The sequence below is a fragment of the Alexandromys fortis genome, unplaced genomic scaffold (genome assembly GCF_014885135.2).
Source record: "Alexandromys fortis isolate MF-2015 unplaced genomic scaffold, M_Fortis_MF-2015_v1.1 scaffold_108, whole genome shotgun sequence".
In the NCBI taxonomy this organism is placed as follows: domain Eukaryota; kingdom Metazoa; phylum Chordata; class Mammalia; order Rodentia; family Cricetidae; genus Alexandromys; species Alexandromys fortis.
The window spans coordinates 3,019,270-3,041,355 of record NW_026067994.1 but is presented as its reverse complement, the minus strand read 5'-3'; the positions used below and the strand labels follow the sequence as shown (position 1 = coordinate 3,041,355).

Sequence of the window (22,086 nt, the reverse complement as noted above, 5' to 3'; positions counted from 1 at the left end):
TATATACATTTATTCAAGACTCCGTCAGAGACTGTCTTACTTTGTAGCTCCTATCTTTTTGTTGGATTCTCAACCCCATTCCCTGGCTTTGCCTCTGCCCTTTACACTCTCAGATTGGATAATGTTTCTGTCTCCAGAGTAACCATTCTCCATTGTTTTCCGCCCCATCTCTCTTTTCCCAGAAGGCCAGGGCTTTGTGAGCGAGGATGAATACCTGGAAATCTCTGACATCAAACGGGACCAGTCCGGGGAGTACGAGTGCAGCGCCTTGAACGATGTCGCCGCGCCTGATGTGCGGAAAGTAAAAATCACTGTAAACTGTGAGTTGATCTGCTGTCGGGGAGTTCCAGAGGGAAAGGGGCAGGGATGAAAACTACAATCTAGAAGTGACAGTGCCCTTTTCTCAAAGCCCCACACTCAAGGGCCTGCCAACAGGAAGGGCAGTGTTTTATCAGATTGCTCTGCTCAGCAACACATGTGTTATCATTTAGAGTCTGCCTGGGACTCTCAGAGCTCCCAGTGAGTAAGGACCATGACTAATTTAGAATTGAGCTGAAGACCTGAGAATCAAATATAATAATCACATTTAAACGTTACATCTTCACAAAATAAAAATAAGTGGTTGTTACTAAGAGGAGGGTGTCACCGGTGGACGGTTGTGTCCATATGTCCAGTGGACGGATGTGTCCATATGTCTTCTTCTCTGGAATCACTCTTTATTTTTTTCTTGCTTGCTTGCTTTTGTTTCCACAGACCCTCCCTATATCTCAAAAGCCAAAAACACTGGTGTTTCAGTTGGTCAGAAGGGCATCTTGAGCTGTGAAGCCTCCGCTGTCCCCATGGCTGAATTCCAGTGGTTCAAAGAAGATACCAGGTACCTTGAAGGAAGTGGGGCAACTCTGAAGCAGAGCCGATTGATCATGCATCCTCCAGAAGGAGGGTAATAACTCCAGGGGAAAAATAAAGCAAGATAAAAATGTGTTATAACCTCCTTTGTAACCGAGTTTCCTTTTAGAATCAGAAGTGAGAAGGGAAAAAAAAATTGAAGGAAGCTGGGAAGTCAACAGAATGAATTGACCTTGTTTTAGAATCTTGGCTTAGTTATAGACATGGTTAGCTTCCAGGGAGCTTCCTTTTGAGTATGACTGTTCCCTTTTCCATCCAATAAAAGACATGACATTTAAGGCTTGTGTTGATGGGCTGGGTTAGAAGAAAGGGCATTTTTAATAGGACCTCATTGCGATAATTCTAGGACTCACACCCTTGCCTTCTTTTAATACCTGCTGCTTCTGCTGGGACAGTGAGTCCAGACCAATAGTGCTTTCTCCTGCTGCAGGTTAGCCACTGGCCTGGATGGAGTGAGGATTGAGAACAAAGGCCGCATATCCACCTTGACTTTCTTCAACGTCTCAGAGAAGGATTATGGCAACTATACCTGTGTGGCCACAAATAAGCTTGGGAACACCAATGCCAGCATCACACTGTATGGTGAGTGCAGGAAGCCTGAATCTGGAGGGCTTGGCTATGTGAGGGAGCTCCAGGAGCTTGGGAGGGTAATAGGCACAGTCTGCTTGGCCTGTTTCCATCCATATTGTTCAACCCACCACCTTTAGCTGCAAAAAATCCTTCTCCCTATCATTCCTCTAGCATGCCACGCAGTCATGTTTCCAAGATAATTTATTCTGGCCAGGTTTTCTCCTTTCCAAAGGAGTAAACCAAATTCTCAATCAACTTTGATTGTGGATTCCGTATGGGACAGAGAACCATAGGACGGTTCAACAGTAATGCCGTCTGAAGACAAATGAGAAGACAGAACTTGTGAGAACCAACGAGAAACAACTGGGAGATGTGATAACGTCCATACTAAGAATCCGTGCTTCTGGGATCACAGTCCTAGTTATAAACCATGACTATCCTTGTCATCCCGATTCTCATGAGGATCATCAGGCCATCTTCTCATACAAGGGGATAACTGGGGAACAGAAGCCTGAGTCCTCATTGGGAGGCCCTTCTGTTCCTCCAAAAACCTCAGACCTTTTTCTGGAGGTCTGTTTCTCCTCACGGATGGGGATGCCTGGGGACCACAAATGGCTACTGTGGAAGGCCTCCTCCTTCCTCACTCCATCTTACCACACTGCTGTGCTCATATTTCCATGCAACATCCATCCTGTAGACCAGAGTCAGCTTACGGTGGTATATCATGTGCGTGTATATGTGTTTATTTGCCAAGGTTTGGTGAGAGGGGAGCATCTGATGAACAGAGTGGAGAGAGACCCATTTTTCCATGTGCACTTCAGATGTAACAAGTTTGACATGTACTGAACTTTGTCCACCAACCATCTGAAATGTGTGATCTATGTCTTTTGTTTTCTCTCTGCATTGTGTGTGCATTGTGCTGTGTGTGTCTTAGAAATAAGCCCCTCATCAGCAGTGGCAGGTGGGTACAGCATGCTCCTTCCTTCCTCTGCCTGCCTGAATGCCTATGTTCTTGTATTTTAAGCCTACTTCAAAGATAGGCTTGCCTGCTCCCTTCCCTTGTGTGTTCTCTATAGTAGGTTTCAGAGGGGTGTGGCTTGACCGTCTAGTTAACAAGCATGTAGAATATGATGGCTTTCATGAAAACTTAGGGAATTTGATTATGGAGCTTAGAAGAAGTGAATTCACCCTACTACACTCTGCCATGCCATGATAAGCATCTAGCGGGCCCCTGCTCACAAGGATGAGCACCCTGCTTTGTCTGCATAGAGGTACATTGACAGAAACATGGCCCAGAGACCAAGAAGATGATTACGTGACTGTCTCTAGGGACAAGTTCCCCCACCCCATGCATGGTTTTACTTATTTTTCCCTTTTACAAAAACAAAGAAGAATACTGACTTAGTGCTAAAATTCTTACTTTAAAATGGAAGTTCTTGGGCTTACTTTCCATGATGGCAATGTCTTATTTACCAAATATTTCTTGGGTTCTTGGAGTCATGTCAGGGCTGATCAGGGCAAGGTAGTACCTACAGTTTACAGATTAACAAAAGAAGAACCAAAGAGTTTGGGTAATGCCGAAATATACTGAGGGGAGGGATATGTGTTAGATGAGACCCAGATTCAGACACTTTATCATGTCCCAGATTATTTACCCAGAGAGGAATCAAATGAGGCAAAGATACTTTTACCCCCACACTCAAACATTTAGGTGTCACTTTAGCTTATCCTTAGTTCTGCATCCAGAGAAGGCCTGGCAGCTCTACTTGTCCAAGGCATGTCCATGTCAGTCTTATGGAAAATTAGAACATTTTTATTTTCAAGTGTCAGTTGTGGGTCTAAGGCTATTAAATACATACTGTGCCAAACCTTGAAGATCACAAATGCTTGTTCCTTAGTCATGATAACACTGAATGAAAACATCAGAGAGTATTCCAGACTCTGACCTTCATTCCCTCCATTGGCTAAGGAAGTTTCAGGAGGAGAGAATACTACTGTAAGAACCTGGAAATGATAGCTTGAGTATTTGAGTTCTTATCATTTTCTGCTGTCACCAGGGAATGCATTGTGTCATTTAGAAATAGCACTTGTGTCCTCACATAGCCATTTTCCTGAGGGCCAATCGAAATAAAGAATGGAGAGATAAAATCATGAAGAAGAGGGAGGAGAAGAAAGGCAGCTAGCTGACTCATGTGTCATCTTCTCTTAGAGGACCACTAATGATGCCAGCTAGGGGCGCCACCTTTATGACCTCATTTAACCTCAGTACCTTCTTATAGATGTCATAGCCAAACAGGGCCATGCTTATGGCTAGACATTTAACATAATTTTAGAGAACATAAGCCACTTCACAGTACAGACATAGATTTGCATCCAAATTCAGCCACATGTCAGTCAAACGCCTTCATCCTTCTTTTCCTCAATGAGGTTGTTGGGATTTTTGTGCCTGCCTCAAAATGCTGGTGAGAAAATTAAATAAAGGGACCTATAAATAAATCTAGATAACACCCAAAGATAGAAGGCCTCAGCTTACTGATTTGAAACTGGAAAGATTGTGAATTGTCAGTAGGACAAAGTTTATCAAAATAACTAAAACTACTGAACCTTTCCTATGGATGCTGGATGCCACGATTCTTTTCCATGTCCACCAACACTTACTGTGAAGTGCCCCATATGGTCACTGTCTCTATTTGTATACCTGCCAGGATATTGGCTGGAAGGACATCTGTTTTTATTTCCTCCAAAGTCTCCTCTTCCCTTTAACTACAGCACTCTCTAGAACTAAGTCCCTTGGTCTCACTCACCTAATTGGAGCCCACTCTCAGCATCCATTCCTGGAGGAAGGCTTCCCTAGATTCTATGCAGATCAGCACTCCCCCACCTCATACACTTGTCATATCTTGATTTGCCCATGGTATCCTCACAGTGTCCATTCTACAAGAATGTGTTCAGTATCTACCCAAGCGGGTACAACACATAGTCCTGAGAGATAGATAAGCATGTAATCTGGACACAGCAGGTAGATTCCCCGATTCCACAACCTTTACCTTCAACTTAGGACTTTCCCTTCAAGTTGTTTAGTTTGATACACGTCTTTTCCTCCTTAATTCTGTAAGATCCTTGGACCTAGGAACCATGTTTAGCTGACATAGAGATTCATACATAGTAGCTGACCTAGAAGGTTTTGTGGATGAATGAATATGTGACAGTAAGTCAAGATCAAAAGTTGTATTAGTGATACTAGAAGTTCAGCTCTCAGAGACTAAGGTGTGATAAGCTGAGAGAAAGGGTGTGTCCCAGAGGGTCTTAGTGTGCAGCCTGTGTTGTTTCTTAGCTGACTGGCTTCGGAAAATTCTCTCAACGAGCTTGGCATTTTTACCCATGATCACCCTTTGGGAGGATGTCCTCTGTGGTCTCCTCAAAGGAACGCCTCTCCACTCTGATGCTAAGACAAATGGACATAGATTCAGTCATAGAGAAAAACGAAAGTGTCTAGTTGGCCCACCCTTTCTGTTGACCCACAATATTTTCCCAATCCTCAGTTGACCATAAATATACCTAATTATAACTACAAATGGTTGGAATGTGTAGGACTCCAACACAGGGTCTTTTCCTAGGCATCTCACTTACTGAGCCTATAAAGTATCTGCTAAATTTCTCCTGGTATTCTGTGTGTGGAAACTGAGAACTGAGAGTGACGACTCAAATCACCCTGGCTTGTAAGCATCTGAACTGTGACCAGGGCCTTGGTGCTTGAGTTCTACTTTAGTTCAGTCCATGCAGGATACTTGTGGCCAACTCATGTGGAATCACATATCAAGAAGTTGCTTACCTCAGCCATCTCCTATACCAAATGCCTCCTTTTCTAACCATCTGCCCTAAAACCATCTCCAGTGAGGTCAAACTTTCACACCTACAACCTGCATGTTCATTCTTCCCAGACACACATGCAAAGCCTAAGTATGTAAACATGTCAACTCTGCCAAGCTATGGGGTCTTCTTCTGTTATTGACAGTCTCCTTTGACTGTCTCTATGGTCTCAACACTTAGGGTCATGCTCACACATGGCTGTATTTCCGCCTGGAAAAGCAACAACCAAAGAAGGATTGGATAGAAGCAAGTTTAAAAACTAAAAGTATAAAACAAAACTGCAAGATTATGGAAACAGTGGGTGGGGGAATAGACTAAAAGGAGAAAAATGACTGAAAGAAATAGTGATAAACACCCCAGTCAGTGCTTGGTGACAGTAAACAAAGCCTAGTCAGTGGATGATCAACCCAGTGCTTGGTGACATTGTGTGCAATGCTTCTTTCTTATCATACCAGCCACCTTCCTGTCCCAGAGCCGCAGGGACAGAGCCTCAGGCAGAGGCCAACTCAGACAGCACATTACATTAGCCACCTTCCTTGGACCCAGGCACCCTGAGAGCTGGGAAAGGAGCAAGATGCAGAGTAGTAACCAGCCAAAGCTGGCAGAGACGAGGTCCAGTGCAGCAGACAGGCTGTGGTGCTGTCTGTGGCTCAGAGCTCAGCAAAGGCCAAGAACAGAAGAAGATGGGTGCATTGCTTGCTTTCTCTCTGCCTCTGTTCTGAATCTGAGACACAATGGGAATACAAGACCCTTTCCAAAGGATGGTGACTTAGTTAGGGGTTTTATCACTGTGAAGAGATACCATGACCACTGCAACGCTTAGAAAAGAAGACACTTATTTGGGACTTGCTTACAAGGTCAGAGGCTTAGCTCCACCTGCAGCCTGTAGCCCTTGAAGTTTTGTCAGCCCTGTGTGTAGCAGGAAGTGTCAGCTTGTGGGCCACAGTTTTGTCTCTTGTGGAAGTCACTTACTTTCCAGCAGTGTGCCAAACAACTCTGCCTCCTCCAGGCCATGAGCAAGAAGCCCTGTCCCTCAGCCTGAGAGTGTGAAGAGGGGGGATGTGGGGCCTGACTGCATCCAGTACTGCAATATGCTTCATGAGACACACATCTATATGCACGCATTACTGGGACGTGCAGGAGACAATGGCAGCGATTGCACACAAAGCCAAAAGAGAGGGGGGTGATGCAGGAAGAAAAACAGATTTCTCAAACGTCATCTGTAAAACTGTAGGAACATCATTTATTTATATTAAGAAGTAAGTATCGGGCACAGGGGCAACTCATTGGAACAACTCACCACGTGTGAGCTGTCATCGCAAACACTTGTGTTAAGGAAATGTCTGTGTTCTAGAATGTCTCCTCAGGTGAGGTATCAGTACTCTCTCAACAGTGCTGCCTAGGTCCATGGGTAGGTTGATCCCGAATTTCCTGAGAAACCTCCACACTGCTTTCCAGAGTGGTTGCACAAGTTTGCATTCCCACCAGCAATGGATGAGTGTACCCCTTTCTCCACAACCTCTCCAGCAAAGGCTATCATTGGTGTTTTTGATTTTCGCCATTCTGACAGGTGTAAGATGGTATCTTAAAGTTGTCTTGATTTGCATTTCCCTGATTGCTAAGGAAGTTGAGCATGACCTTAAGTGTCTTTTGGCCATTTGAACTTCTTCTGTTGAGAGATCTCTGTTCAACTCAGTGCCCCATTTTATAATTGGGTTGATTAACCTAGATGCCCTTCAATTGAAGAATGGATGAAGAAAGTATGGAATATATACATATTAGAGTACTACTCAGCAGTAAAAAACAAGGACTTCTTGAAGTTTGCAGGCAAATGGATGGAAATAGAAAACACCATCCTGAGTGAGGTAAGCCAGACCCAAAAAGAGGAACATGGGATGTACTCGCTCATATTTGGTTTCTAGCCATAAATAAAGGACATTGAGCCTATAATTCAGGTTCTTAGAGAAGCTAAATAAGAAGGAGAACCCAAAGAAAATCATATAGGCTTCCTCCTGAATATTAACCTTCATCAGGCGGTGAAAGGAGACAGAGACAGAGACCCACAATGGAGCACCGGACTGAAATCTCAAGGTCCAAATCAGAAGCAGAAGGAGAGAGAGCACAAGCAAGGAACTCAGGACCGCGAGGGGTGCACCCACACACTGAGACAAGGGGGATGTTCTATCGGAAACTCACCAAGGCCAGCTGGCCTGGGTCTGAAAAAGACCGGGTTAAAACCGGTCTCGCTGAACATAGTGGACAATGAGGACTACTGAGACCTCAAGAACAATGGCAATGGGTTTTTGATCCTACTGTACCTATTGGTTTCGTGGGAGCCTAGGCAGTTTCGTGGATGCTCACCTTACTAGACCTGGATGGAGGTGGGTGGTCCTTGGACTTCCCACAGGGCAGGGAACCCTGATTGCTCTTTGGGCTGACGAGAGAGGGGGACTTGATTGGGGGTGGGGGAGGGAAAGGGGAGGCGGCGGTGGGGAAGAGACAGAAATCTTTAATAAATAAAAAAAAAAAAAACAAAAAACAGTGCCGCCTATAGTCCACTAGACAGCTGCTGGAGACCCAGTGACCAAGCCTCAGTTTCTTTTTAGTGGCTGTTCCTCTGCATTTAATCTGCACAGCATACTGGTCTCGAAACTCAAGTTTCTTCAGCTGACACTAGCAGTAGCGAGCTCCTGTCCACGCCACTCAACAGCACCTGTGAGCAAAGCCCTTGGTGTTCAACACAACCAGGATTCAACCTCCCTGCCTTCACTCCATGCCCCGAACCAATGCCTCTGTCCTCACACTGCACCCTGCACAATGCCCCTTCCATCACACCTTGCCCCACACTATGCCCCTGCCTTTACATCATGCCCCATACAATGCCCCTTCCTTCACACATTGCCCTACACAGTGCCCCTTCCCTCACACCCTGCCCCACACAATGCCCCTGCCTTCATACCATGTCCCACACAGTGCCCCTGCCTTCTCGCTCTGCCCCCACAAAACCCTGTTTCTGTCTTCTCTTTCTTTTTCATTATCAAAGCATCCTGAACAGCACTGTCTACTCAAGTGGTTCCAGGCCCATTCATTATACGGAGTGAGCACAGGGGAATTTGGCTTCTCTCCGGCATATGCCCCAAGGCCTGCATCATCATAGGATTCGCAGCCTTTACTTCCTCAAGTCCCAGGATCTCTCTCCTTATAACACCAAGATTCGTCTCTTTCCAGAGCACTCCCCTGCCACTCCCCTTCACCCTACCTTCCAAAACTTGCTTCTGAGTCCTGTGATCACAAGGAGATAATTTCCTTCTTATTGTTTCATCTTGTCTGTTCCTGGCTCCCCTCCACCAGCCCCACAAATCAGTCTCAAGGGAGGACAACAGTGAGAGCTGGAGAGGTCACCCATGTCTTCAAGAGTCATAGGAGCCACCTGTCTGGACCTGCATGAGATTAACGTGAGAAGTCTTAAAAATGCAAATTTGTGAGCCTTAATCTGGGACCACTTAATCAAAGCCTTGATGAATGGCCCTGGGGATGTGACTTGTAAGCAAGTTACTTAGGGAATCCTAGGCTCAGGGAAGGGTGGTAGCCACAGAGTGAATACTACTAACAAATCTGTACCTTTAAGGCTCTTGATTGCCAAGCTGTAACCCACTTATTCCCTGGATCCCTAACAGAACCAGCCCTACTTCTTCCTCCCTTGGGTCCCCTCCAATTCAGCCTGTGCATTCTCTTCCGCTGCATCCTCTCACTAGAACCCTCACCCTCATTTTTATTCTTCTATTAACCAAGGAGCCTTGGCCAATGGACTCCACCCTCCCTCGCCACTGCTGCCCGCTAGCCATGATCACACGCTACAAAATGCATCTGACCAGGGTGCTCCTCTTCCCACTGGTTTCCTTCTTTTTAGTACTCCCTCCCAAATGGCTTGCCGCACACCCCAAAGGGACCTTGTCATTTCAGTAGCTGAAGATTCTTGCCTACCAGAGAAGCTTGCCACTGAGGCTGTGCATATTCTGAGGTCAACCTGTCTTACAACCTTACTCATTGCCTCTCCCCTCGCTGCTACAGACACCTCACCAGGCAAAGCCCTGTGTCCTCCAGATCCCATCAGCTAAGGCAATGATCAGGATGACTCCCTCAATGCATCTGTTCATCTTGTCAACAAATGTCTTATTGATGTCTACTGTGTTCTGATAGTTATACCAAGGATGAGGAATGAGTAGGGACAGAACTTCTGACACTGTATAAACAGATACAGAGTCCATTATAATAAAACGTTGAGTTCCACTCTCGAGGAATGAGAAACCTCTAAGTGTCAGCCACACATGGCCTTAAGAACCTAAGAATCCATTGTCATGAAGTTTTTATTATTCCCATGTCATAGAAGAAGAGCCCAGAGCTGGGAGGATGTAAATGATCTGACATAAGTCCCCCAGGTAGACATGCTACCACGCAAGCAGCAACACCAGACTTAATCCCGCGTTGCTTTCCAGCCTATGTGTCTTGTAGCGCTTCCTGCATGTTGGAGGGTCACATGCACAAGCTTTTGCCCTCTCTTCTGCCTGATAAAGCCACACTTATCCTCCAAGTGTGTCCTCTCTGGCAGCCCATTTGCAGAGCATTTCTGCGTCTCCCTGAAGAAGCAATCCCTCATCCTTAGGTTCCTGTAGTGGCATGCCCGTAGGCGCGTCTTCTGCTTGTGTTTGTTTCTGCACTTAGAGGATGTAGCACCGTGTCTGGCAATAGTCATTGCCCAGCAAATGTTGGTCGAATTAGTAAATAAATCTTCCAGTCAATGGGGGCATCAGTTACAGCCGCTGTTCGTTTAAAATCCTTTGCCAACCAAAGGGCAGCTAGATCCTCAAAAGGACACTTAGTTCTCTCCCTGCAGGGAAGCCATACCATTATTTCTCTGATTTTTCCCGTGCATCCTTGCCATCCTCACAGCCAGATTCTAATTGGAAATGTAGCCCTCCCCCCATGTTCCTTCTGAAGGAGACTGCATCAAACATTCCAATCCACTCTTTAGGAAGACATCCTTGCAAACGCATCCAGCGCTGCATATCTGTCCATTTCCTGCTGATAACGTATATTTTTTTTTTTTTTACAAATCCACAGTTTAAAACCAGGTGGGAGAGAATGAGTCAGAGAGAAATACCATTGCTTTTGGCTGATGACAGCGGCATAATCATTTATATTTTTCCCAACCTGCAAAATGTCAACATATTAGGAGAGGGGAAAATGCAGACATTTCACATTTCTTTCCTGATGGGGTTCCTTGTCACCGGCTGGCACCCCACCTCCTCTCTGTGAATCATTGACATCTGGCTATTAGCCTAAGCATCTCGAATTTAACACTGAGCACCCGGGGTGTGCTGATGTCAGCACAGAGCACAGGCACACAGCTTAGCGAGGAGTCTTCTCTCTCTCTCTCTCTCTCTCTCTCTCTCTCTCTCTCTCTCTCTCTCTCTCTCTCTGGTTTATGACAGGAGCCTACAGATATGAATTAGCTTCTGACACTGACTTGCTAAGCCGTTGTCTTTTGTGGCGAGGAGGAAGGAACAGGGAGTGAGAAGAGAACAAAACAAAGATGGCTGCTGCTTTTTGCCACTTTATCCGCCCTTCGTAGTTTACTGCAAAACCTGGCTAATCTCACTTGTAAAACAACACGGTGCCAGTGTGGGCCGTGGTCTCCACTGTAGTTAAAGACAATGGAGAGAAAGTTCTTTGAAGGGGAATGTACGTTCATCAGCCAGCACTGCTGAAAATAGGTTTATGTTTCACCAACAAGTGCGCGCACACATCCTCTAATTAGATTTCCCTGCTCCTCTTTTAATCACCGCGAACATCATTATCCTTTTGGTTCCTCATTAGGAAGGTCGTGCGGTTCATAATCGCGCTCATAAACCCATCCAAATTTCAGAACAAAACTGTAGCTCCTTAGATTGCAGATATTGCCTTGATCTCCTGTGTTAGCAACAAGTTCAACTTGCCTGTGGGGTTTGTTTCTTCGTGCCTTTTTTTTTCCCCATGCGTTCACCCTCCCACCTGCCATTTTAATAGAATTTCAGCTACTCATCCAGCCATTACTGATGAAAGATGCCGTATTTTCAATGCAATTTGCAAAGAGAGAGGGAAGCCAGCAGCACATCCCAATGCCTTCACCGCATGTAACGTACCCTACATTGTTAAGCTTTGAGACCTCATCGGAGGCAGATTTGTGTCTGGGACATCACGTTTGTTTCTGAAAGCTTTGGATGAATCTCTGGGCACTTTGTTAGTAGCTGACAGTCTGGGCAGAGGTGAGTCACCCTCGAAGGCAGCAGCGCCTATCTAGTCTACAGGTGGCCGGGATGGTGGCCCACTTCTAATTTTGTCAACGTGGCCTAATTCCAAAAGAGATCACCAATCAGATTTAATACTTGACAGTCCAATATTTACTCATTCTCAGAAGTAGACCCTACTTTTGCTTTTTGGTTTCTTATGTGTCATCCTTGGCTGATCTTCAAGTCTATGTATGTCCTAACTAATCTGGCCGTCTAGTATATGCCAGTAAATCTTGCTATCATCTTGCCATCTCTATAATCTGTCTCTTTGTCGTTGCCTTTCTAGTTCTTTTTCCTGTATGTAAGTGTGTGTGTGTGTGTGTGTGTGTGTGTGTGTGTGTGTGTGTGTTGGCAGTACTTGGGTCAAACCCAAGGGGTTGTACATGCTAGGCAAGCATGCTACCACCAGGCTACAGCTCTAGCTCTCTCTCTTTTGTGTGTGTGTGTGTGTGTTTATGCTAAAAACCAACTTCTGCTTGTCGGCCTATCTGTCCCCTAGGCGTGGTGCCATTCGGAGTTTGTTTTGTGCCTTTGTATTCTCATTTCAGCTTTGATTTTCGGAGATGCTCAACTTTAGGCATGAAGAAAGCAATTAATTTTAGCATTCAAAAAGGGTAAAGGAGGAGGGGATGGAATAATGGGAAAGGGCATAATTACACGTTCTCATTGTCAATTTATCCCTGAAAAGGATATTTAATGAAGCTTGGTATTTGTAGCAGCTATTCTCATTGAACTGAGTCATTGTTAACTGTAAACAGAGATGATTCCTTAAAGGCAGCGTTGGCCTGGGGGAAGAATTGGACTTCTCCAGGCATCTCCTCAGCATGGTTGCTCTTCAGTAGAAAGCTTTCTCCTGTGGACAGCAGCCTCCCTGAGACCTCGCAAGAAACAGACTCACTTATTAGCCACAGCCAAGGTTGTTTTTGGTTTGTAGTTGGCTGCCTTTGAGCAGCTGGCATTTCCCCCAGGATTTTGTTATTTAAAACAGGATCCCCACACAGCACCACCCAAGGACTGATCACCTCACCTGTACTCACTCTTTACATATACTTAGCAATTAAAGACTATCTCAATTGACCCCCAGAACGACCTTGCAAGGTAGAAAAAACACTCTTTCCCTGTTTTATACATTAAAAGCTCCCCTGCAGGAAAGCTTGACTGTTTTCAATCAAATTCATCCTACTTGTGGGGAACAGAGGCAGAAACAAAGGTTAGTTCTTCCAGATTAAGTCTCCTTATGACTCTCCAGCGAGCTGGGTGTTCCTGAGAAGCAAGGGACTTGGGGTTAATTGTCTCAAATGGATTTCTCCCTAGAATCTGTGAGGGTTTGGGAAAAAGAAGAAGAAGAACACAGATTTGATAATGCACGTCTGTAATTCCAGCTCTGAGGTAGAGTTCAAGGACTGCCTGGACGACAAAAAGATTGTGTCAACACAGGCTTAGTTAGGGCTTCTACTGCTGTGAAGAAACACATGACCAAAAAGCAAGTTGAAGAGGAAGAGCTTTATTTGGCTTACATTTCCATATCATAGTTTACCAACCAAAGACATCAAGACAGGAGGAACTCAAACAAGGCAGGAACCTGGAGGCAGGAGCTGCTGCAGAGGCCATGCAGAGGGGGAGCTGCTGTCTCCCCATGACTTGCTCAGCCTGCTTTCTCATAAAGCTCAGGACCACCAGCCCAGTGATGGCACTGCCCACAATGGGTTTGGTCCCTCATCAATTACTAATTAAGAAAATGCCTTGTAGGTCTGCCTACAACACAGATCTCATGGGTGCTTTTTTTTTTTTTTTTCTGAGTATCCCTTTTCTCAGATGGGTTTAACTTGTCAAGTTGACATAAAACTAGCAGGCACACCAGGCAACTTAGAGAGCACATGGCTCAACAGCAATTTAAAACAAGAAAAACCAAGTTACATGTGGGGTACACATCCATGACATAGTGCTTGACGGACATGTACAAAGCCCTTGATTTCATTCCCAGTATCAGAAGAAAAAAACATTTTAGAAACAGAAAGAGGCTGTGTAGAAGCCACTAGAATATAAGTTCTTTGGAGGCAGAGTATGTGACTGTCTTTTGAGAAAAGAGCATGACATAGCAGACATTTGGCAAGTACTGTGATCTCTCTGAGGCTGACCTGGGACCCCTATTCTTTCCTTCTTGGCTCTTTGACTCTGGCCTTGGGCTACAAAGCTTGGTTGTGGGTCCTTTTCCCTCATCCTTGGTGCTCAGCACCCTCTGAATCCCTTATAGCCTTGGTCCCTCCCAACAGTGGTTATTCTGACCATTAAACTCCTTCTCAGTACCAAAACAGCATTCCAAGTTCTTGTGGAGGGTCTAAATAATATAGAGTTTATTCCAGTAAAGATATAGAAGAGGCCAGAGTACAAACCATCAATCCACAGCAACAGCCACCTCAGCTCCATGATTACTATGTCCCAGGCACTGTCTTAACCACTCAACTCCTGTACACACCATCTAATTATTTTGATTTGCAACAAGCAAACACAAAGTACCTCATCTAAGTCCACATAGATAGCAAGCCAGCATGAGGATGTAAACTTAAATTGGGCTGAATCAAAAGTTAAGAAGCCTACTTACACTTGTGAACTATCAATGACTTTAGCCCAAATCTTTTTTTAGACCTCATAGACAAGGTAGAGAGACCAAGGAGACAGAGTGGCCAGAATACTTTTCTCTGTTGAGAGACTTGCTACCCATGTTTCCATGGACCTGTCCCTTGTTCCATCTTGTAGTCCTACCTTTTCTCCAGACCCTCTCCCTTTCTGCAGCCACATCTTGGTGCCAGTTTGCTGATCGGAGCAAATAAAATTCTGCCTTCTACTCCCAAATCTCAGAGTCTTTGTTTTAAATGAAAACTACGTTCCAGGCTATTTCCACTAATAATCAGTCTAACAAGAAAAAAATAAATCAAGAAACAAACCTGAACTTCAGTTGGATGTTTTATCACATTTGCTCAAGTTAAAACTGGTATTAGCTGCTCCGTACTTGGAGAAGCCTGTGCAGCTGGTACCCAAAGAAGCCCGGACTTAAGTAAAGGAGATGTTTGTGGGGCTTTTGTGAGCTCTGGGTGAGAAGTTTCTCCCGGCCCCTAAAGTGCAGTATGCCTCCTGACTCACCGAACTTATGTGTACAGGCAAAAGCCAATTCCATCTTAAGGTTCAAAGGTGAGCTCCAGCACAACATGGGTGCCCATCAAATTGGTTAAACTATATAAATCCTTTCCTTTTCCGTATTCTAGCACAAAGATTTGTCTAAATCAGCGAACGGTGGCATATAGGCGCCTAGAGGGAGCAACCCAGTTCAGACGCTTTCTTTTCCTTGTTTTCAGAAAAGCAGGGTTACTGTAAGGACGCAAGTTAAAAGGCAGTTCATTGTGGCTGTGTTTTTGTCTCATGGCCCTCCAACATAGAGGCCCATGGATGTGAGCCACTGCCTTCCCACTCTGAACAAAGCCTCAGAGCCATCCTGTAGAGTACCATTCTTGCTACTAGGACCAGCAGCCAAATTGCAAATGTGTCCAGGATTTGTCTGAGGAAAAAACTGTTGATTTGAATCTGTATCATGGTGGATTAGATTAATTATGGGGCTGCAACCTCCACTTTTCATCGAATGATTAACCGAAGGTGCTATGGTAGTAAATTATGATATCACCTGATACATCAAGCAGGTGCTTGTCATGCTTGTGAAACAGAAAACAACTCCCAGGAGCTGCACAGGAACGGGGGCCAAAAATGCAAACTCTAAGGTCTATAGATGTTTCTGAGCTTCTCGCTCTCTTAGGTGGGGGCGGTCATGCATTGGTACCAAAAGTCACGTGGTGATACTTCACACTACCTGCCCATGGCTGTCTGGCTGCTGACCAGCTGTCCCTCCTAGCACAAGAGGCATAGTCTCCATGGGCTCAGAAAGCAGGAGTGGAGCCTTACAGACCATCACATCTTACCTCCTTTCTATTTGCAAACAATAGACCCAAAGCATAGCAAGGGAGTCACTCTGCTAGGGAGCAACTGAAGCATGTGATCTACTTCCCAGTCCATTGCTCCCATCACCACATGGTGCTGTGGTTTCTGGAACCTATGAAGTTCTTTTCATCAGAGAAGAAGAAGGGTTGTCAAAAGCAAGGCACAGATTTGGGGACAGGGATTGGTTCTATTGCAGTTCCAGGTATATGAGTTGTTTGATTCTAGGCAAGATTTTCTTTAGCTGTTCTGTTTCTCAGTGTACTACTTTACCAGTTGGAAATAATCATAGTGGATGTATTTGGGGGTGTGTTGTTATGGTTAAAGGGATTTATATATGATTAACCTTTAGGCTCATGCTCATACAGAACATAGCACAAACACCACATCTCTATTTTCTTCAGCACATCAAGCTTCCAATACATTTCCTAAGTCATCCTCATGGTTTCCACTCTGGAATATTCAAAAGGAACATGCTTATCATCCCCCAACCAGCGAGCCCCAAGCGCCTCACCCACACCACCAGAAACACTTATTTCTCTTTGGATTCCACTTCCTCTCTCCATCTCTTACTCATTTATGCTTTGCTTCAACTAGATCAGCCCTGTTAGTGACAGACATTTCACGGAAAGGCTTAAGTCTACACACTGCCTCCTAGATGAAATACCTTTTCCTTGAGAGGGGCTCGTGGGCTACAGTTGTTTCCTACATTGATATCAACATAGCAGATGAGCTGAACACAAGTTTACATGTATATGTGTACATGCATGAACATGCATAACTAGTCCAATTATATATATGCATAGTTTTATTATATATAATAAAATATACTTTCAAGAAAAAGTACATATGTACATGGATACTTCTCAGTGTCCAGTCCTTCGTTTATAGGTTCAACCAACTGCACACTGAAATCTTTGTGTTTAGACCAAGATATTTCTCAGTAGCATAGTGGTTGTCTTGCATATGTAAAAGTCAATCTCCAGGACAAGAAAAGCAGAAGGAGGAAGAAGATGAAGAAAGTGGAGAAGGAAGAGGAGAAGGAGGATGACAAGAGAATGAGAAGAGAGGGAGGGTGAAAATATTATCTGTCTTGAATAAGTACAGCCTTCTTTTCTTGCTGTCATGTGATAAGCAATGTAACAACTATTTCCATAGACCCACAGACACTAATACTCCAGGACCGATGTGACATATACGGGAGAGTATAGGCAGGTTTTATTAAAGCACTTTGCATTTTGTCTGTGATCCTTGAGCATCTGCAGATCTTGGTGCATGTAGTGGCTTCTGGAACAGGATGCTGTTGCTGCTGGAGTAAAGCTATGTATAATAGTGATACCAGTTAGGAAAGAAACACGTGAAGAGGTGCACAAGACTTATGAATCTCCATTGTTTGTTCCTTATAAACTTACTTAGAAATAGCAGTTGAATTTTAGTTTTGAGGTCAGCTCCGACTACATTGAAAGACTTCTTTGTCCACACCTGACCCATCCTGGACATAATATGAGAAGTGTACTGATCTGCAACCTAAACATTTTCAAACTTCTTACATTCTTTGGGCAAATACAAGTAATTAGGGTGTGTGCTGGCATGGCTAGGGGCCTGCGAATCGGGCTAATTTTCAAAGTTATATTTTGCCTCCATGGGTCCCATAGCACCATGGTAGAACCTGGCTCCTCCTGATATTTGTGAATATGCCATAGTAAAAATGCAGAACTGAGCAAGCCAAATTTCAAGCTATCATCAAATAACTATGACATTTTAGTCATATAATTGCACATATTGTTACATCAAGGGGAAATTCACCTGTTTGGAAATCCTTGAGGGAGAAACAGCTATAGTCACACAGCTAAATGAAGAGTCCTGGAAACTCCTAAAAACAGAGCTGAGTTTACTCTTTCCTAAGCAAGGCCATGACATAGACTCACAGCCAAGCCAATAGCTTGGTTCTGGTCCAAGAAGGGCCTCAGCTCTTCTCAATGGCTCTTTGTTGACAGGTCAGTTTCCTTCCCAAAGAGGCAATGGAGGCCTAGCTTGAGTTATTGGCAGAAGAGGTGTGCTGTCTGTCTGCTTCTCCTTCCCTTTGCCTCTGATTCTATGCAGGCATCTATCTCTCTGTGGCTCTCACTCCTTTGACAACGTGCAATTGGCTTTTTGGGAACTACATTTGCTTGTGAGCTACGGACTAGGAGCTAGGAGCTTGCTTACGACTCCAAGTATTTGCAAAGAAAGTTCATGGAAGGGCCCAAGAGACAGAGCTCAGCCCTTGCCCAGGAGCCCTTGGACGTAGGCGAGCGAGGGTAACCACAGTTGTTGATGTGTCTTTCTGAAACATGGCAAAGGAGCCTGACTCGTGACTCTGAGGTTTTGTTTTTCTATGGAATATACATGACTCCGTAGGGCCAGAGGAAAGAAAGAAGAAAGAAGGAAAACAGAGAGAATTCTTTCAAGCTGGGCCATCTGTAGGATGATGGTTTGTTCTAGGGAGGCAGAGTTTTGTTCGTGGTTATTAGAGCTGTGACTGGTGGCTGAGATATACCGGCTCGCAGTCTCCAGTTCCCCTTTCTTAGCAGCTTTGAGAGGGGCCTTCCAGCCCCCGAATTACACGCAGAGAGGATGAAGTCCACATCTGGACTTCTGTTACTCGCAAAATATCTCCATTCCTTTCTCCCCAATGCTTGTTTCTTACCCCTAGGGACCCTTTCCTTCACACCCATATGTGTCTCCTTCCTGGTCACCCTGTCTTTACTGGAGTCCCTATCCATGGAAAAATGATGGTTTATCTTACAGTAGAGCCCTGTCTGTTGCCCTCATCTTGGGCCTATGTGCGTAACTGGCTGTCATTAACTCATTCTGTCACATTTTCATTCTCGAACTTTCAGAGAAGGTGGTAGTTGTTAAAGCGACCCATAAACCCCTCTCTTCAGAGTTTTATCTTCCCACTGGGCATTTCCTGGCTCTCCAAACCCAGAAGGGTCAGTGGAGAGGGGTGGGACGTGGGATACTTGCCACAGAGAAGCATGACATGCACTTGTTTGCCAGGGATAGATATGGTGCCCTATAGGCTATGTGCTAATGAGTCTGTCTCTCTTTCCCCTACACAGGGCCTGGAGCAGTCATTGATGGTGTAAATTCCGCCTCTAGAGCACTGGCTTGTCTCTGGCTCTCAGGGACTTTCTTTGCCCACTTCTTCATCAAGTTTTGATAAGAAACCATAGGTCCTCTGAGCGACGCCTGCTTCTCCATATCACAGACTTTAATCTACACTGCGGAGGGCAAACCAGTTTGGGGTTCTTTTGGTTTATTTTTGTTCTTGTTGGCTCCCCCCACACTTTGGTTTGTTTCTGGGATTTTTCAAGTTTATTTGATTTTTGTTTTGTTTTTGTTTGTGTTTTTGTTTTTGTTTTAAAGAGTGGGTTGGGGTTGGGGTGGGCAGGGTTCTATCTTTTATTGGTGTGCCCCAAAATGGAATCTGTTCTTGCTACCTTGGCCTTCCTTTTCTCTTTTTCTCTTCCCACTACCATAACACACACACACACACACACACACACACACAAACATACACACACATACTCCAAAAATTGGGCAAAAAGAATATGTCCCATGTCAAACACCCTGAAGGTATAACTTGACTCACAATGTAGTACACAGTAAGAGTTGCATCTGCATGTCTTATTGTCTTTGTCTTTAAGCTTTCAGTTGTTTCCCTAGTTAAAAGTACATATCCTCATGCCCATGCTCATTTCAGCACCGATTCCATTAGGTCTCACCCATTCTCTTTGTAAGAAGCTATCTCACTGTATCCATAGATATGCATATGTGTCCATCCACATGTACAATTCTGCCATCTTCTCCTGCCTTCCCCCTCTACGCATTTCTTCCACTAGTTGTAAGAATTATAGGCTTGAGACTATGCAGACAACCCAAAACTAAAAATTTGCAAGTCAAGTCACAAAATGAGGGAAGTATGTTAATGCTAATACTTCCCATAAATGCTGTCACAACTCATAAAAAAGTGATCAATAGCTGGCTAATTATTTTATCAAGCTATCAAAGCAATCATACTATGATCCAGTTATTCAATTGATTTCTCTCTCCCTCTAATTCTACCCACCTGTCTTTCTCTCTCGCAATCCATTCGCTCTGTTTATCATAACATCAATATAATTATCTAGCTGTTTTCTGTTTCCCCCACACACTCTTCCCTCTCAGTTCATCGCCGTATTAACCTCTAGTCATATGTGTCCATGCCACTGTCTCCATTTCTCCAGCACCATCAAGAGACATTGCCATCTTCAGATCTGCCTAGCAACTTCTTATGTGCAAGCCAGTGATCTTGCAGGCTAACTCTACAGAAGAGCAATTTCCTATGCCATGCATCCTTGGGCATGTGGAGACCCATCCACTCAAATTATCCATTGTGAACAGATGGACCAAAGTTGCAATCTAAAGATCAGTCACTCATGATTCCCAGAGAGACTGTTTCCTGAAGCACCTTCTCGGGAAGCAAATGAACCCTGGAGAAGCCTTGATTTTGCTGCATTTCTCCTTTAACAGCTGGAAGATTAAGGTACCAACCTCATACTGCTCTTGGCCTTTCAAGAAAAGCACATGTCAGGAACTTGGAGGAACTTCTTGGTGGCTGGCTTTCATTAGCAAAAAGAACCTGGCGGGCGAAAACCACGTATCTGTTCCTTCTATGGGAAGACAGCAGTCCATCAGCCGAGGTGTGATAACTAATAAGAGCTAAACATCTCCCTTCTGCTCCAGTTTTGATTTGAATTGTTTGAAAATTATCCAGCAAAGGGCTGATGGAGACCAATTACATGGCGCGCGTGTTGACAACTCTGTTATTTGTTTCAGAAAGCTCTTCTAAGCTGAGGGCACTTGAGCTACTGACTTAATTTCCAAGCACTTGATTAACACAACATGGCAAACAGAGGCGGGGAGTGTCAGCAATACTGTTTCCTAGGCCATTTCTCTAGTGCTTCGGGAATGAATGTCCCCAAGTTTCTGTGTTCAAAGCAGGCCTAGTGTACGAGTAAGATCAAATCCAGCCTCTCAGCATTGTCTCCTGGGAAAAGAGGAACTCAGCCAACCAGGGAACCCGCAGTTCAAATGAACAACATTGAAGGCCACAAAGGGATCTATCTCTGTAGGGACTGGCTTACTGAGTGGTTGAGAAAAAAGTACCAACAGTGACTTTCTCACAAACATGTCTTGCCTCCCTCAGGGACCCTTTTCAGGTTCACCTCCAGAAACTAATAACCATGGGCTCCACTAGAGTTCAGTTCCCTTAAAGCTTAACAGATCACTTGATCCAGTATAAGTTTCCACTCTGTGCCACCATGGCCACATGAATACAATACCCACAGTGGGTACTTATATACCTGTGTATACATATTCACATATATACAAAGGCAGGCTTCCTTGGCATCAAACTCAGAACTGTCATAAGAGATAGAGCTGGTGTGATCAAAATTAATACTTTCCTTGCCAGCTGTAAACAGACATCTGCATTTCCTAGGGAGCTGCCAAGAATGAGACTCTGAGAGCATAAATGATGTGCCAAAAGCAGCCTATTTATTCCAGCTTCCAGAGGCAATCAGGAGCAGGCACAAAGTCAGAATTACAGGTCGGGTATATGAATTTCAGATCTGTCACCACACTCGGCACCTGGGATTGGGCTGGTGTCAAGCATTGTATGAGACATAAGCGTGACTTCTGAGATTTCTACTAATCCTACATTTGTTCCTTTGGATAGAAGGAAATGTGGATGCCATGGGAACTGACAAGGGTTGGGGGGATCTGCTGCTTGAAATGAACAAGTTGTGACTACCCTTCACCGCCTCGTGTGAGCAGATTATCAGAACCCCATTGAGTATGGACTCAGGGTCACCATGCAACTCTACTGGGCCTACTTTCATGGGATACTAGACATGTCTTTGATAGTCACCTATTCCATCAAAATGTCAGAAGAAAAAAAAAATATGCTCCAGCCCATCCTTCTGTCTGGGATAAAAGAACACCAAGTAGAAATGAACCAAGGCAACTGGGTACCCAATGTGAAAGTGACTTCTTCACAACAGACATACTCCAGCTCCTGTGTTATCTGAGTGACTTTGGGGAGGATGACTCCATGTGACGGGAGCTGATTCCCAACATGTTGAAGCAAGTAGAGCAGCAGCTGCTCCACAGAAACAGTATGCACACTTCCACATGCCTTTCTGACTTTACACATGGACAGGGGATGGGTCAGGCCTACTAGACAGAAATGTTCAGCCTGACAAGGGTGGGTGAGAGGAAGGGATAAGGCTTAGGGAAAGGGTATCACCTTAGTCGAAGTAACTGATAGAACACTGTGGGTTTTCTGAGTGGAAACCAAATAAGGTTTATGAAGAGATTGTTTAAAAGGAGTTCTACAAAG

General features: G+C 44.6%; 1 protein-coding gene across 1 annotated transcript in view; it reads left to right on the top strand.

The window, feature by feature from the left end:
• Opcml (opioid binding protein/cell adhesion molecule like) overlaps positions 1-18,972 on the top strand; it is a 527,691-nt gene extending 508,719 nt beyond the window's left edge. The window contains exons 4-7 of the mRNA XM_050160083.1: positions 183-320; positions 754-874; positions 1,337-1,488; positions 18,764-18,972. Of these exons, the coding sequence (XP_050016040.1) occupies positions 183-320; positions 754-874; positions 1,337-1,488; positions 18,764-18,864 (512 nt within the window). The 3' untranslated portion in view covers positions 18,865-18,972. The remainder of the gene's footprint in view (positions 1-182; positions 321-753; positions 875-1,336; positions 1,489-18,763) is intronic.
• Positions 18,973-22,086: the final 3,114 nt, after the last annotated feature.